The sequence below is a fragment of the Bos indicus genome, chromosome 4 (genome assembly GCF_029378745.1).
Source record: "Bos indicus isolate NIAB-ARS_2022 breed Sahiwal x Tharparkar chromosome 4, NIAB-ARS_B.indTharparkar_mat_pri_1.0, whole genome shotgun sequence".
Classification (NCBI taxonomy): domain Eukaryota; kingdom Metazoa; phylum Chordata; class Mammalia; order Artiodactyla; family Bovidae; genus Bos; species Bos indicus.
The window spans coordinates 43,309,426-43,324,265 of record NC_091763.1 but is presented as its reverse complement, the minus strand read 5'-3'; the positions used below and the strand labels follow the sequence as shown (position 1 = coordinate 43,324,265).

At 38.6% G+C, this 14,840-nt stretch overlaps 1 protein-coding gene across 12 annotated transcripts in view; it reads right to left on the bottom strand.

Moving 5' to 3' along the window:
* The window catches only part of MAGI2 (membrane associated guanylate kinase, WW and PDZ domain containing 2), a 1,460,538-nt gene that overhangs the window by 255,927 nt on the left and 1,189,771 nt on the right, over window positions 1-14,840 (bottom strand). For all 12 annotated transcript variants that reach the window (XM_070787194.1, XM_070787197.1, XM_070787196.1 and 9 more), the window contains one exon: window positions 6,354-6,992. In XM_070787194.1, coding sequence (XP_070643295.1) covers window positions 6,354-6,992 — 639 coding nt within the window. The remainder of the gene's footprint in view (window positions 1-6,353; window positions 6,993-14,840) is intronic.

Here is a 14,840-nt window from a genome sequence, read left to right as displayed (position 1 = left end):
CACAAAATATAAAAACTACATTAAAAAAAAATAATGATGTAAAGCAAATGCCTTATCACTAAAATCAGCAGTGAGATAAGGATGTGTATATGGGTTAGTTGCTCAGTCGTGTTCGACTCTTTGCGACCCCATGGACTGTAGCCCACCAGGCTCCTCTGTCCATGGAATTCTCCAAGCAAGAATACTAGAGTGGGTTGCCATGCCCTTCTCCAGAGGATCTTCCAGACCCAGGAATCGAACTTGGGTCTCCCGCATTGCAAGCAAAGTCTTTATCATTTGAGCTACCTGGGAAGCCACCCCTCCCCCGCTTTTTTTTTAATTGAGGTAAGGATGTTCTCTCATAATTATTTCTATTCAACATCATACTGGAAGTTCTAGCTAGTGTAGCAAGTTGCAGAGAAAAAAATCAAAGACATAAAATTGTAAAGAAGAAAATAAAGATTTACTACTAGATGACATAATAACTATATAGAAAATTTGATGGAATTTACAAAAAAAAAAAAGCCCAGAACTAAAGTGAGTGTAATAGGGTTACAGTGTCCAAGATCAAAACAAAAATATATATTTCTATATATTAGCAATAAACAATCTGAAAATGACACTGAGAAAACAATTCCATTCACATTAATTTTAAGAAGAATAAAATAGGTAGGAATAAGTTTAACAAAAGAAGTACAGATATGTACATTAAGGACTACAAACCATTGTAAGAGAAATTAAAGGAGATTCAAATAAATGAAGAGATATACCACATTTATGAATGGAGAGATTCACTGGCAATTCTTCAAAAACTGTTCTATAGATTCAATGCAACATCAGACTCTCAGCAGGCCTTTTATTAAAAAAAAAATTAAAACGTTGACCCTAAAATTTATATGGAAATGCAAAGGGTCTAGAATAACCAAAATAATTTTGAAAAAAGAGGCAAAAGTTGGAGGACTCATGCTGCTTGATTTTAAGACTATATATAAAGCTAGTCTAGAAGTGTGGTATGACCATGGGGATAGACATATAGGTCAATGAAATAGAATAGAGTCTAGCAATAAACCACATTTATGCCAATTTATTTTTGACAGAAGTGCCAAGGAAATCCAAGGGGGAAAGGACAGTTTTTTTTTTTTTTTTTTTTTTAATTTAAACAAATAGTGCTAGAACAATTGGAAATCTGTAGACAGAAAAATGCACTTAGACATTCCCTTATTCTATGCTCAACAATGATCTTGGAATGGTTTACAGGTTTAAATGTAAGAGTTAAAAATACAAAAGTTCTAGAAGAAAGCAGGGAAAACTTTGTGATCTTGGATTATACAAAGATTTCTTAGATCTAACACAAAAGAAAGATTCATAGAAGAAAATAATGATAAATTGGATTTTATCAAGAAAACTTTTGTGTTTCAAAAGGAAGCATTAAGAAAACGAAGAGACAAGCCACAGCCTAGGAGAAAACATCTGCAAATCATTTATCTTCGAAAAGATGCGTAATCAGAGTGTAAAAAGGACTTCTACAACTTAATATGAAGACAAACAGCTCAATAAATATACAAATGAGCAAAATGTTGAGTAGGCATGTCACCAAAGAAGATAATTAATGTTAATAAACACATGAAAACATACCATGGTAAATATATGAAAAAATTAGAGAAATGTAAATTAAAATCAGAAAAGGCATCATTATACCTAAAGAAGGTTATAATCAAAATGACTAATTGTACCAAACATGGGCAACAATGGGCAGAAACTGAAAACCTTACACATCGGTAGTGGGAATGTAAAATGGTATAGCCATTTTGGAAAACATTCTGGCTATTTCTGAATACTTTAAATATATACTTATCATGTAACCCAACAGACCCTAGGTATTTACTCAATAAAAGAGAAAATATATGCATTCACAAATACTTATATGTAAATGTTCACAACAGTATTATTTATAAATGTCAAACTTGAAAATAACTCAAATGTCCTTCCACTGGTGAATAGATTTTTAAAAAATGTATACCCATACAATGTAATACTACTCAGGAATAAGAAGAAACAAGCTATTCATTCTTTTCCCTGCATGGGTAGATCGCAACAGCGTTATGTTAAATAAAAACTAGTCTGTAAGATTCCACATACAAAAATGTCTAGAAAAGCAAAACTATCCAGAAAGCATATTAGTGATTATCTAGGGGCTGAGGGAATTGGGATGATGGATGTTCTAAGAATTATGGTGATTGCTGCACAGCTAAATCACTATAGCAAAACCTATCGAAATATATACTTATATTAATAATTGAGGCTTCCTAGTGGTGTAGTGGCAAAGAATCCACTTGCCAAAGCAGGAGATGCAACAGACATGGGCTCAATTCCTGGACTTGGAAAATCCCCTGGAGTAGGGAATGGCAACCCACTCTGGTATTCTTGGCTGGGAAATTCCACGGACAGAGGAGCCTGGTGAACTCCAATTCATGGGTCTCAGAGTTGGACTGAGACCACTTAGACCACTCACAACTGAGAGTTGACTGAGCCACCGAGCACACAAATAATTGGTGAATTCTATGGTATATAAATAATACCACAATGATGTTTGTTAAAAAATAAAATACACCTTAATAATCAAGCTATTCAGAGCCAGACATGTGTATGTATAATATCATTCCATTTATATTAAACACAGTACATATATTAACATACATGCTAGTTAAGACCACAAAATTTTTGGAAGTGTGTATATATAAACAATATGGTTACCTCTAGGAAGAGGACTAAAATCCCGGGAAAAGAGAATTACTTTTCATTATATACCTTCGGACACTGTTTGAGAAAATTAAACCACATAACCACTTTAAAAATAAAAAAATATCCTATAAATAATTTAAAACAGTTGACGATCCTGATACAAAGACCTACTACTACTAAGTCGCTTCAGTCGTGTCCGATTCTGTGGGACCCCAGAGACGGCAGCCCACCAGGCTCCCCCGTCCCTGGGATTCTCCAGGCAAGAACACTGGAGTGGATTGCCATTTCCTTCTCCAATGCATGAAAGCGAAAAGTCAAAGTGAAGTCGCTCAGTTGTGTCTGACTCTTAGCGACCCCATGGACTGCAGCCTACTAGGCTCCTCCATCCATGGGATTTTCCAGGCAAGAGTACTGGAGTGGGGTGCCACTGCCTTCTCTGGATACAAAGACCTAGGTACATGAATTTGCTCTTTAAAATTTATGCTTATCTGAGTGATAAGCACCTATGAGTAGCCTATGGTAAGACAAAGTGATTTTCATCATAAAACATGTTAGTTCCTATTAATTCCAGAGAGCTGAGTTCAGATAGTGGGAATCTGAGGCAAACATGAGAGGTTTTTTGACCAGAAGTACTTTAAACATCACAGGGTACTACATTCTGCAATTCTACACTAGCCACAAAATAAAAACAAATTCCTCATTCCAAACACAAACAAAACTTTGAAAACTCGATTTCTATATTAATCTGCAAAAATACTCAATCACTATACTGTACTGCTCAGTGAGTAAAGAATCCACTTGCAATACAGGAGACACACGAGACACAGGTTCAGTCTCCCCAGGTTGGGAAGATCCCCTGGAGGAGGGCATGGCAACCTGCTCCAGTATTCTTGCCTGGAGAATCCCGTGGACAGAGGAGCCTGGTGGGCTACAGTCCAAAGGGTTGCAAAGAGTCAGACACGACTGACTGACTGCACACCATCCCCCACACCCCTCCCCACACACTGTACATCTGAAACTAAAACAATAATGCAAATCAACTATGTCTCAATTTAAAAAAAAAGAAAAAAAAAAAAACAAAATAAACTTTGAATACATGAGGATTAAATGGAGATGCTGGAGAGTAGAGGAAAAGAACAAATAAGAATAGAGTGGTCTGCTGACAGCTGGCACACAGACATGTTTTCAGTAAAGGTATAAATAGCACTAATATGAGTATATATCATGCGTGCATGCTAAGCTGCTTAAGTTGTGTCCAACTCTTTGCAACCCCATAGACTGTAGTCCACCAGGCTCCTCTGACCATGGGGATTCTCCAGGCAAGAATACTTAGGGGGTTGCCTTGCCCTCCACCAGGGGATCTTCCCAACCCAAGGGTTGAAGCCACTTTGCTTATGTTTCCTGCATTGGCAGGCAGTTTCTTTACCACTAGTGCCAGCTGGGAAGCCTAAATATTTATTATATATATGTGGGCATATATATATATATATATGAAAAATGATTTCAGAATAATTTTTTCTACTATATCATGCCTTCTATAAAGATATTACACACAAAAATTTGTCCAGACTTGTTTCTATGAGTCATCAGAGGATACTGCAGTGATTTTCAGCTATACCATTTAATATCAAGAATCTGTCTCAAAGATTTAATTTTGATTGGACATTATGAAATTATGGCTTTTTAATTAAGGGTATTTGTTTTAATCTTAAGCAGTAGAAAATCAAAATACACTGTCAATATTGAATTATCAAGTTTCAAGTGCAATTTTGTAATAATGATTTAAGGTCATATTTAAGACTTCTGCTATCATATTAATTTCTTTTTTTAAGACAGGAACATAGTACTTTGTGTTCTATGCCTATTTGTGAAATACTGTGCCTAGTACCTCATACCCATTTTCACACAAAAATCAATAACATAAATACTTCTGTAAGTGGAAACACCTGCAGAAAGGGCAAAAAACATCATAAAAGGTGCTTCTTTCAGCTTTGACTGCTTTCATTTGCATTTCAAACTGTCAGGGCTTTCCTGCTGTTTTTAATGCTTTGAATAGACAGTCACATATGTTTGCCACATGTGTGCTCTTCACGCAAGAGTTCCTCACAGTACTGCCCCTTCTGACCCATTCCTGCTGTAGCTCTGGTGGTAATCTACAGACAACAGACATTTAATGAGCACCTATTGCGGGCCATTTCACTAAGAACAGTTATCATCAGAATATTAACAGATGAGACATCTCAGACTCATGGACTGAGTGTCCTAAGTCCTCAAATTGGTAAGTAGAAAACTAGGACTTGCCGGAACCCCTTCATTTATACTTTGTTTTCAAGTACCCTATCTCTGACCCTCCCCTCTTTTTTCTTCCTAGTTTCACTGACAATCAAGAGCAGAGTAGCAGAGAAATGAAGGAGGTGGCCTCAGCTTAGCCCCATTCCCTTCCTCACAGAGCAGGGGGAAGGTAAGAAACCTCCAGGGCTTGAGCTCCTACCACAGTTCTTGCTACTTCCAGTTCCACACTTCACCTGGGACACCCAGCCCAGAACTTCAGCCCCAGCCCTGCTCCATAACTTTCTTCCCAGGTCACAGAAGGTGCTACAGGTAATTATTGATGAAGTGCTCCTGTAAGTAATGGGAGAAGTGTCCTGAGCAACCCTACTCACCACTCTGAAAAGATTTTTCTAGTCGGACACTATTCCCATTGGTCCTTTTGGGGATTATCAACACTGTACTTGAGCTTGGAAGGAGTTCAACCAGCTTCTACCTGATAGCAGGCATGCCTATGGACAAGTCAGAGCCTTGTTTCCTTCAGGAAAATCAAGTTTCTTACTTTAGTCAATGGAAACTAGTCTGAAACTCCACAACTGATATGTTAATAAAGTTTTGGAATATAACCTATTCACACTTGGTAACTCAATCTTTATCCTCTCAGTTCACAGCAATATATATATATTTACATACACACACACACACACACACACACAATACATAGGCCGATACATAGGCCTCACCTTACAGCTTGCGGGATCTCAGTTCCTGGACCAGGGACTGAATCTGTACCCTTGGTAGTGAAAGCTTGGAGTTCTAACCAGTGGACTGCTAGGGAATTCTCCATAGCAGTGGATATTTGTAAGACTGAAAGCACTATTTTTATTGTGTTTAATATAAAATAGGGAAAATGTTCTCAAAATTCAAAAGCATAGCTTCCTGGACTTATATTTTTCTCTATTACTCTTACCTTCAACTTTTAAAGTATGATTTCATAGGCTTGTGGTTGCCAAAGGAGAGGGGTGGGGAAGGAAAGGACTGGGGATTTGGGATTAGCAGATGCAAACTATTATATACAGAGAGGATAAATAACGAGGTCCTACTGTGTAGCACATGGAACTATATTCAATATCCTGTGATAAAGCATAATGGAAAGGAACATGAAAAGGAATATATATATATAAAACTGAATCACTGCTTTACAGCAGAAATCAATACATTATAAATCAACTATATTCAATAAAACTTAAAATTAAAAAGTACGGTTTCATTCAACCCCAAAGAAACTTCCATTTTCTCAATATTATTATAAAGGTTCTACAATTTCACCTGTATACTGATTGCTAAGCCAGCCTTTATCTTACCTCCTCGATGAATAATCAAAGAAGTCTCGCTTCCAATGGGACAGTCCTTAAGTATATCCACTACTTCCGTATGGCTCAGGTTCTGTACATTCTGCTGGTTGATCTCAATAATGAGGTCGCCTTCACACAGGCCAGGGCATCCCTGAATGTCAAGTATTTGTTTCACCCGCTGTCCTGTAGGACTGTCTGCAATGGTGAAGCCAAAACCCTGGGCACCTTTCACAATGGTTAAGGTCATAAGTTCAGCTTGGGTGGCCCCAGATGAAGCCATAGATACATTGTCGTCATGGACAGGTGGTGGATACGTGCCATCTAGCTGACCATCAGCTGGCATTGAGTGCAAAGTATGAGGCGGCCGATCTGTTATATCCGGAACTGACTGTGAGGTCCGAGAAATGTATTCCAAATATGTTTCATAGTTATGTCTTCCATTGACCATCACTGGAGGTGGCCTCTCCATTATTGCAAGGGGTGGCACCATGCTGTTAGCAGGATCTTCAGGATCAAAGGGCAAAGGGTAGCCACGACACAACACCAAGTTGACACTCTGACCAATAGGAACAGACTGGAAAAGTTTGACTACATCTGCATGAGTGTGTCCAAGGACACAAACTTCATTAATATAGACAATGACATCACCTGCAAGGGAAAAAAAGAAAGAGATTGACAACATGAGGTAAGTTCAATTAACATTGACATAGAGAAATGGAATTATTTGTGAGACTAGTGAAAGAGGTGCTCTGTTTCTCAGTAAGCAGTGAGAAAATCAATTAGAATAGTATCTAAATTCCCTGTAAGTGACTCAAGGTTACAACAGGTCTGCCAACAAATATAGTGATCAAATGCTGAAAAAAATGCTAGTTGGTTATTCCTGAAGTTCAGAAACAACTTCATATACAGGAATAAAGCTACAGAAACATTTAGAAGAATGTGTACCTTGAAGAAGGACACATTCTTTGTTTCTTTTTCATCTTCATTTTCAGTGCAATTCAGTTAACAGAATTTTCAAGTTACTGAGAAGTGGTGGAAACAAGTTTCAGATGATAATCAAAGCCCAGTATTTGGGCTTTTGAGCATCATTTTACTAAGTCAATGGTCTTTTTTTTTCCCCATTTATTTTATTCTTCTATAGTAAACTGCAATTACAAAGGTTCCATGTGAACACAGGTAGATGTCTAGAACATAGATTTTGGGTTCAGGGATCTGGTTCCATATCCTGGCTCTACTACTTAGCAGATCTGTGCTGCTGGGCAGGTGACTTACTTGCTTTGAGCCACGGTTGTAAAGTTGTGAGGATGAAGTGAGATGATGCAGAAAAAGGGCTTGGTGCAATGCCTGACACACAGTGAGTGTGATAAGTGTGGACCATTATTAATATTATTGTTGCTAAAATAAGATGAGGTTTCCCTGGTAGCTCAGCTGGTAAAGAATCTGCCTGCAATTCAGGAGACCTTGGTTCGATTCCTGGGTTGGGAAGATCTGCTGGAGAAGGGAACAGCTACCTACTCCAGTACTCTTGGCCTTTCCTGGTGGCTCAGATGGTAAAGAATCCTCCTGCAATGCGGGAGACCTGTGTTCAGTCCCTGGTTTGGGATGATCCCCTGGAGAAGGGAACAGCTACCCACTTCAGTATTGTGGCCTGGACAATTCCATGGGCTGTATAGATCATGGGGTAGCAAAGAGTAGGACACTACTAAGCAACTTTCACTTTCTCTTTCAAAATAAGATGAAGAGGATTTCAGACTCTATTCTCAAATAGGAAGCTGCCATAGATTCAACCTCTGATCTCAGACAACTTGATATTTCTGTAGATCTTTCTAAAAAAGGCATTTGTCTTTTCATTCCAATGAATTTTTTTTCCAATGAATTTTTAATATTTTATTTGCCTGTGCCATGTAGCTTGTGGCATCTTAGTTCCCTGACCAGGTATTGAACCCAGGCCCTCAGCAGTGAAAATATGGAGTCTTAATCATGTGACAGCCAAGGAATTTCCCCCAATGAATTTAATCATGGAGTTACTGAAGACCACTGGTCAGAACTTAACTTTATGATATTAAAATTGTCCTGAATTTAAACAGTGTTAAAAACAGTTCAATCATATATAAATAATAATTTTATTTTTAGAGCACTGTTCTACCATGGATTGGTATTTTTATCCTTAAAAAGCATAACATTTGAGAAATGAACTTGCAAACTGAGACTATGTCTGATGATGCTGAAGAGTATGTGAGATATGAAAAGACATATTTTCACAGATTGTCAAGTGAATAATTCAACAGATACCAGTTTATCAGGATAATTCTGAAATGGGTAGTATAAATGGCTAGGAATTTCATTCTGAGACATCATTGCCCATCAAAACTGCAAATATCAAAAATAAAAAAAAAACAGAGGTGAACTTTCAGAGTTAAATACTCTTTGGCTTCTCTCAGTTGTCTGATATAAAATGATTTCTCCACTAAATACATTGTGTGTGTGTCAGTTGCTCAGTCACGTCAGACTCTTTGTGACCCCATATACTGTATCCTGCCAGGCTCCTCTATCCATGGGGAATCTCCAGGCAAGAACACGGGAGTGGGTTGCCATTTCCTTTTCCAGAGGATCTTTCTAACCCAGGGATCGAACCTGGGATTCCTTCATTGTAGGCAAATTCTTTATCATTTGAACCACCAGGGAAGCCCAAAACACATTTTAAAAATAAGTAATTCTATGAATAGAACAGTCAGTAAAATGCCCTTAACTATATACACTCAGTTAACAATTACCAAATGCTAGAGAACTGCTTGAAAGTGTTAAAAGATACAGAGACAGAAAAGGAAAACCAACCAAACAAAACAAAATAGTATTTTCAGTGATCCAGTTTAGGTCTGATTTTGGAAAATGTCACAGACCATATGACTGGTCAGATAGAACTTCACTCTTCAGCTACATCTATCAGAGAGGGTGCTGATGTGATGACTGGGACACTGGGCCATGACTTAGGACTGAATTGAGATGGACATTCACTCTCTGCTACTACGACTTCTCAACAGACTGGAGCCATTGAGGATGGTTTGGCATCATTTTAAACTGGTTAGGGTCATCCTAGAGTCCCAGAGATGTATTTAAACCAGATTTTTTTTTCATGTTCCCTGTCTCTTCTATTTTTAAAGTTGTTATATATATTTACACACTGAAAGTTAAAGAATATAAATACTTGTGCACTATCATCCAGCTAAATGATTAGAACATTGCTCATATTAGTTGAAGACCTCCTCAGTAGCACCTTTTTCCACTTGTCTTTCCTTACTGTCCTTTACAAAGGTAACCACTGTCCTGCATTTGAGGTTTGTTATTCACGTCTTTATATTTTTATGATATATCTAGGTACTCATAAACAATATCCCTACATAATGTTTAATCTCTAGAGTAGGGGACCATGAGGAGATATAACATGTCCAAGGTCAGGAGCAGGGGCATGAGGAGATACCCCATGTCCAAGGTCAGAGAAACCTCAGTAAGATATTAGGCACTGAGAGAGGGCATCAGAGAGCAGACAGACTGAAACCGCAACCACAGAAAACTAACCAATCTAATCACATGGACCACAGCCTGGTCTAAGTCAAAGAAACTATAAGCCATGCTGTGTAGGGCCACCCAAAACAGATGGGTCATGGTGGAGAGTTCTGACAAAGTATGTTCACTGGAGAAGGGAATGGCAAACCACGTCAGGATTCTTGCCTTGAGAACGCCATGAACAGTATGAAAAGGGAAAAAGATCAACTCCCCAGGTCAGTAGGTGCCCAACATGCTACTGGAGATCAGTGGAGAAATAACTCCAGACAGAATGAAGAGATGAAGCCAAAGCAAAAACAACACCCAGCTGTGGATATGACTGTTGATGGAAGCAAGGTCCAATGCTGTAAAGAGCAATACTGCATAGGAACCTGGAATGTTAGGTCCATGAATCAAGGTAAATTGGAAGTGGTCAAACAGGAGATGGTAAGAGTGAATGCCGACATTTTAGGAATCAGTGAACTAAAATGGACTGGAATGGGTGAACTTAACTCAGATGACCATCATATCTACTACTGTGGGCAGGAATCCCTTAGAAGAAATGGAGCAGCCATCAAAGTCAACAAAAGAGTCCAAAATGCAGTATTGGATGCAATCTCAAAAATGACAGAATGATCTCTGTTTATTTCCAAGGCAAAACATTCAATATCATGGTAATCCAAGTCTATGCTCTGACCAGTAATGTTGAAGAAGCTGAAGTCGAACGGTTCTATGAAGACCTACAGAACCTTCTAAACTAACACCCAAAAAGGATGCCCTTTTCATTATAGGGGTCTGGAATGCAAATGTAGGAAGTCAAGAAACACCTGGAATAACAGGCAAATTTCACTTTGGAATACAGAATAAAGCTGGGTAAAGTCTAATAGAGTTTTGCCAAGAGAACACACTGATCATAGCAAACACTCTCTTCCAACAACACAAGAGAAGACTTTACACATGGACTTCACCAGATGGTCAACACCGAAATCAGACTGATCATATTCTTTGCAGCCAATGATCGAGAAGCTCTATACAGTCAGTAAAAACAAGACTGGGAGTTGACTGTTGCTCAGATCATGAACTCACTATTGCTAAATTCAGACTGAAATTGAAGAAAGTAGGGAAAACCACTAGACCATTCAGGTATGACCTAAATCAAATCCCTTATGATTATACATTGAAAGTGGGAAATGGATTTAAGGGACTAGATTTAAGGGACTAGATCAGGCACTGCCTGATCAGAGTGCCTGATGAACTATGGATGGAGGTTCATGACATTGTACAAGAGACAGGGATCAAGGCCATCCTCAACAAAAAGAAATGCAAAAAAAGCAAAATGGCTGTCTGAGGCCTTATAAATAGCTGTGAAAAGAAGAGAAGTGAAAAACAAAGGAGAAAAGGAAAGATACACCCATTTGAATGCAGAGTTCCAAAGAATAGCAAGGAGAGATAAGAAAGCCTTCCTCAATGGTCAGTGCAAAGATGGGCTCAATAAAGGACAGAAATGGTATGGACCTAACAGAAGCAGAAGAAGAGGTGGCAAGAATACACAGAAGAGCTATACAAAAAAGATCTTCACGACCAAGATGATCATGACGGTGTGATCACTCACCTAGAGCCAGACATCCTAGAATGTGAAGTTAAGTGGGCCTTAGAAAGCATCATTACGAACAAAGCTAGTGGAGGTGATGGAATTCCAGTTGAGGTATTTCAAATACTGAAAGATGATGCTATGAAGAAAGTGCTGCATTCAATATGCCAGCAAATTTGGAAAACTCAGCAGTGTCCACAGGACTGGAAAAGGTCAGTTTTCATTCCAACCCCAAAGAAAGGCAATGCCAAAGAACGCTCAAACTACCGCACAATTGCACTCATCTCACATGCTAGTAAAGTAATGCTCAAAATTCTCCAAGCCAGGCTTCAGCAATACATGAACCATGAACTTCCAGATGTTCAAGCTGGTTTTAGAAAAGGCAGAGGAACCAGAGATCAAATTGCCAACATCTGCTGGATCATGGAAAAAGCAAGAGTTCCAGAAAAGCATCTATTTCTGCTTTATTGACTATGCCAAAGCCTTTGACTGTGTGGATCACCACAAACTGTGGAAAATTCTGAAAGAGAAATACCAAGCCACCTGACCTGCCTCTTGAGAAACCTGTATGCAGGTCAGGAAGCAATAGTTAGAACTGGACATGGAACAACAGATTGGTTCCAAATAGGAAAAGGAGTACATCAAGGCTGTATATAGTCACCCTGCTTATTTAACTTACATGCAGAGTACATCATGAGAAACGCTGGGCTGGAGGAAGCACAAGCTGGAATCAAGATTGCTAGGAGAAATATCAATAACCTCTTATATGCAGATGAAACCACCCTTATGGCAGAAAGTGAGGAAGAACTAAAGAGCCTCTTGATGAAAGTGAAAGAGGAGAGTGAAAAAGTTGGCTTAAAACTCAACATTTAGAAAACTAAGATCATGGCCTCTGGTTCCATCCCTTCATGGCAAATAGATGGGGAAACAGTGTCAGACTTTATTTTTTTTGGCTCCAAAATCACTGCAGATGATGATTGCAGCCATGAAATTAAAAGACACTTACTCCTTGGAAGGTAAGTTATGATCAACCTAGACAGCATATTAAAAAGCCAGAGAGATTACTTTGTCAACAAAGGTGCATTTAGTCAAAGCTATGGTTTTTCCAGTGGTCATGTATGGATGTGAGAGTTGGACTATAAGGAAAGCTGAGTGCCAGAGAACTGATGCTTTTGAACTGTGGTGTTGAAGAAGACTCTTGAGAGTCCCTTGAACTGCAAGGAGATCCAACCAGTCCATCCTAAAGGAGATCAGTCCTGAATGTTCATTGGAAGGACGGATGTTGAAGCTGCAACTACAATACTTTGGCCACCTGATGCAAAGAACTTACTCACTGGAAAAGACCCTGATGCTGGGAAAGATTGAAGGCGGGAGGAGAAGGGGATGGCAGAGGATGTGTGGCTGAATGGCATCATCGACTCAGTGGACATGAGTTTAGGTGAACTCCGGGAGTTGGTGATAGACAGAGAGGCCTGGCATGCTGTTCTGCAATCCACGGGGTTGCAAAGAGTTGGACATGACTGAGCAACTGAACTGAACTGAACTAAATATTCACCCAAGTATGTTTTTGCATATTTTAAACCTTTTTAAAATGCTATACATATTAATACTACATTATATTCCTCAAAATGTATTTTTGATATCTATCTCTTTTGATATATTTACCTCTAGCTCAATTCTCATTTTAATATAATATCTATTGGGTGACTACATCATTATTTATTAATGTCTATCCATTCTTACGGTAATAGACACTTGGATCCTTGAGAATTTTTGGTTATTAAAGAAAACTCTGCTATGAACCTCTTTTCATGGCCTTTGTGCACAATTGGGAGAGTTTTTGTCAGGTATTTACCTGGCGTAGAATTGAGGGCATAGGCCACATGCATCTTCAACTTTGTCAGCAACGGGAAATGGCTGACAAAATAGATCAAGCTGGTTTACACTCCCCTCAGTAGTGTATCAGAATTTTCATTGCTCCCCATCTGATACAATGCTTGCCATTCTCAGATTTTTAATTTTCGATAATCTAATGGGTGTGATCATGGTTTTAATTTGCATTTCCCAAATTGCTTGTGAGAGTGAGCGTCTTTTCATATGTTTATTGGCTATTTGGGTTTTCTCTTTAGTACCTCTCCTTTCCCCATTTTTCCTATTAGGTTAGTCATCTGTTTTCAAACACATTGACCATTTTCTGCCCGCCACCATTCTTGACCCAACATCTTTTGTAGGTTTGGGAGGCTACATGGTATAAGCAGACATGACACAGAATAGAGAACCAAAGTCTTTGGACTGCTTCTTCACTTCATCACTTACTAGCTATGTGACTTTCAAAACCAACTTAAATCTTCTGTGACTCAGATTCTGCAGAAGTAATGAGGAACAATAATCATAGCAACTTAGTGTGCTACGGGAAATAAGAAATGAGATCATACAGGTGAAAGTGTTTGTAAGCTGTAAATTGTTATGCAAAGGATAACTGCTGTTTCAGGAATGATTATCTGTCCTTGGTTATATCTGTTTATAAAATCAGGACAGTCCCACCAAGATATTCCCACTACAGTCATAATTAAGGTGGATATGAATTTCTAAGTGGGCAAGGCAAAGGCAGGAGAGTAACAAATGCTGTTCTCTAAGGCTCTCCGTAACTCTAATCACAGTTAAACTCCCCAGCCTCCACGTTGCTTTCTTCTTCCCTCTACTATGCCAGAAAGTCACAGGAAAAAAAGAACTAAGGATAATATTCTAAGCTCTCACGGTTCCCTGCCAGGTCTAAAAGCAGTTACTTGAATTATAGTGATTAATGTTATCTATTTTTGAGTTTTAATGTGATCTTGCTATTTAGAAATAGAATGAGAACTACTTGTGGTTTTTAGTGAGACTGCCTTCTAAAATTTATGGATATTTTCCACTCAGAGCAATTTTTCAAGTCATCAAGCAAAACCCTGCAACAATATCTTTATGGAGCTACCCAGAAGATTTCTAAATATAAAAGATCAGTGGTCAGTTATCACATCTAATAACCTGACACTACTTAACTGCTCGTTTAAAAAAGTAAATGGATGCCTAGATATGGTGTCATGCCAAAGCTGTTGTTGATGGAGATGTAAGCAAACCTTTGCTTACTCAAATAGAACTGATTGGGTAATATTTATAGATCATGCTGTATGAATGTCATTTACATATTGTGAAATAAAAATATGAGCCACCTGGTATGTGCCTTCTGATGGTGCCATGCTAAGTCCTGAGACAGACTGGGCTTACGAGCGCAGACATGGACATCATTAGGAAAACTGGCTCCAGATCTAACCCTGTTGGCCTACTTAAACGGGAGAATTGCAAAAGAGTCACTTGTTTGTTCC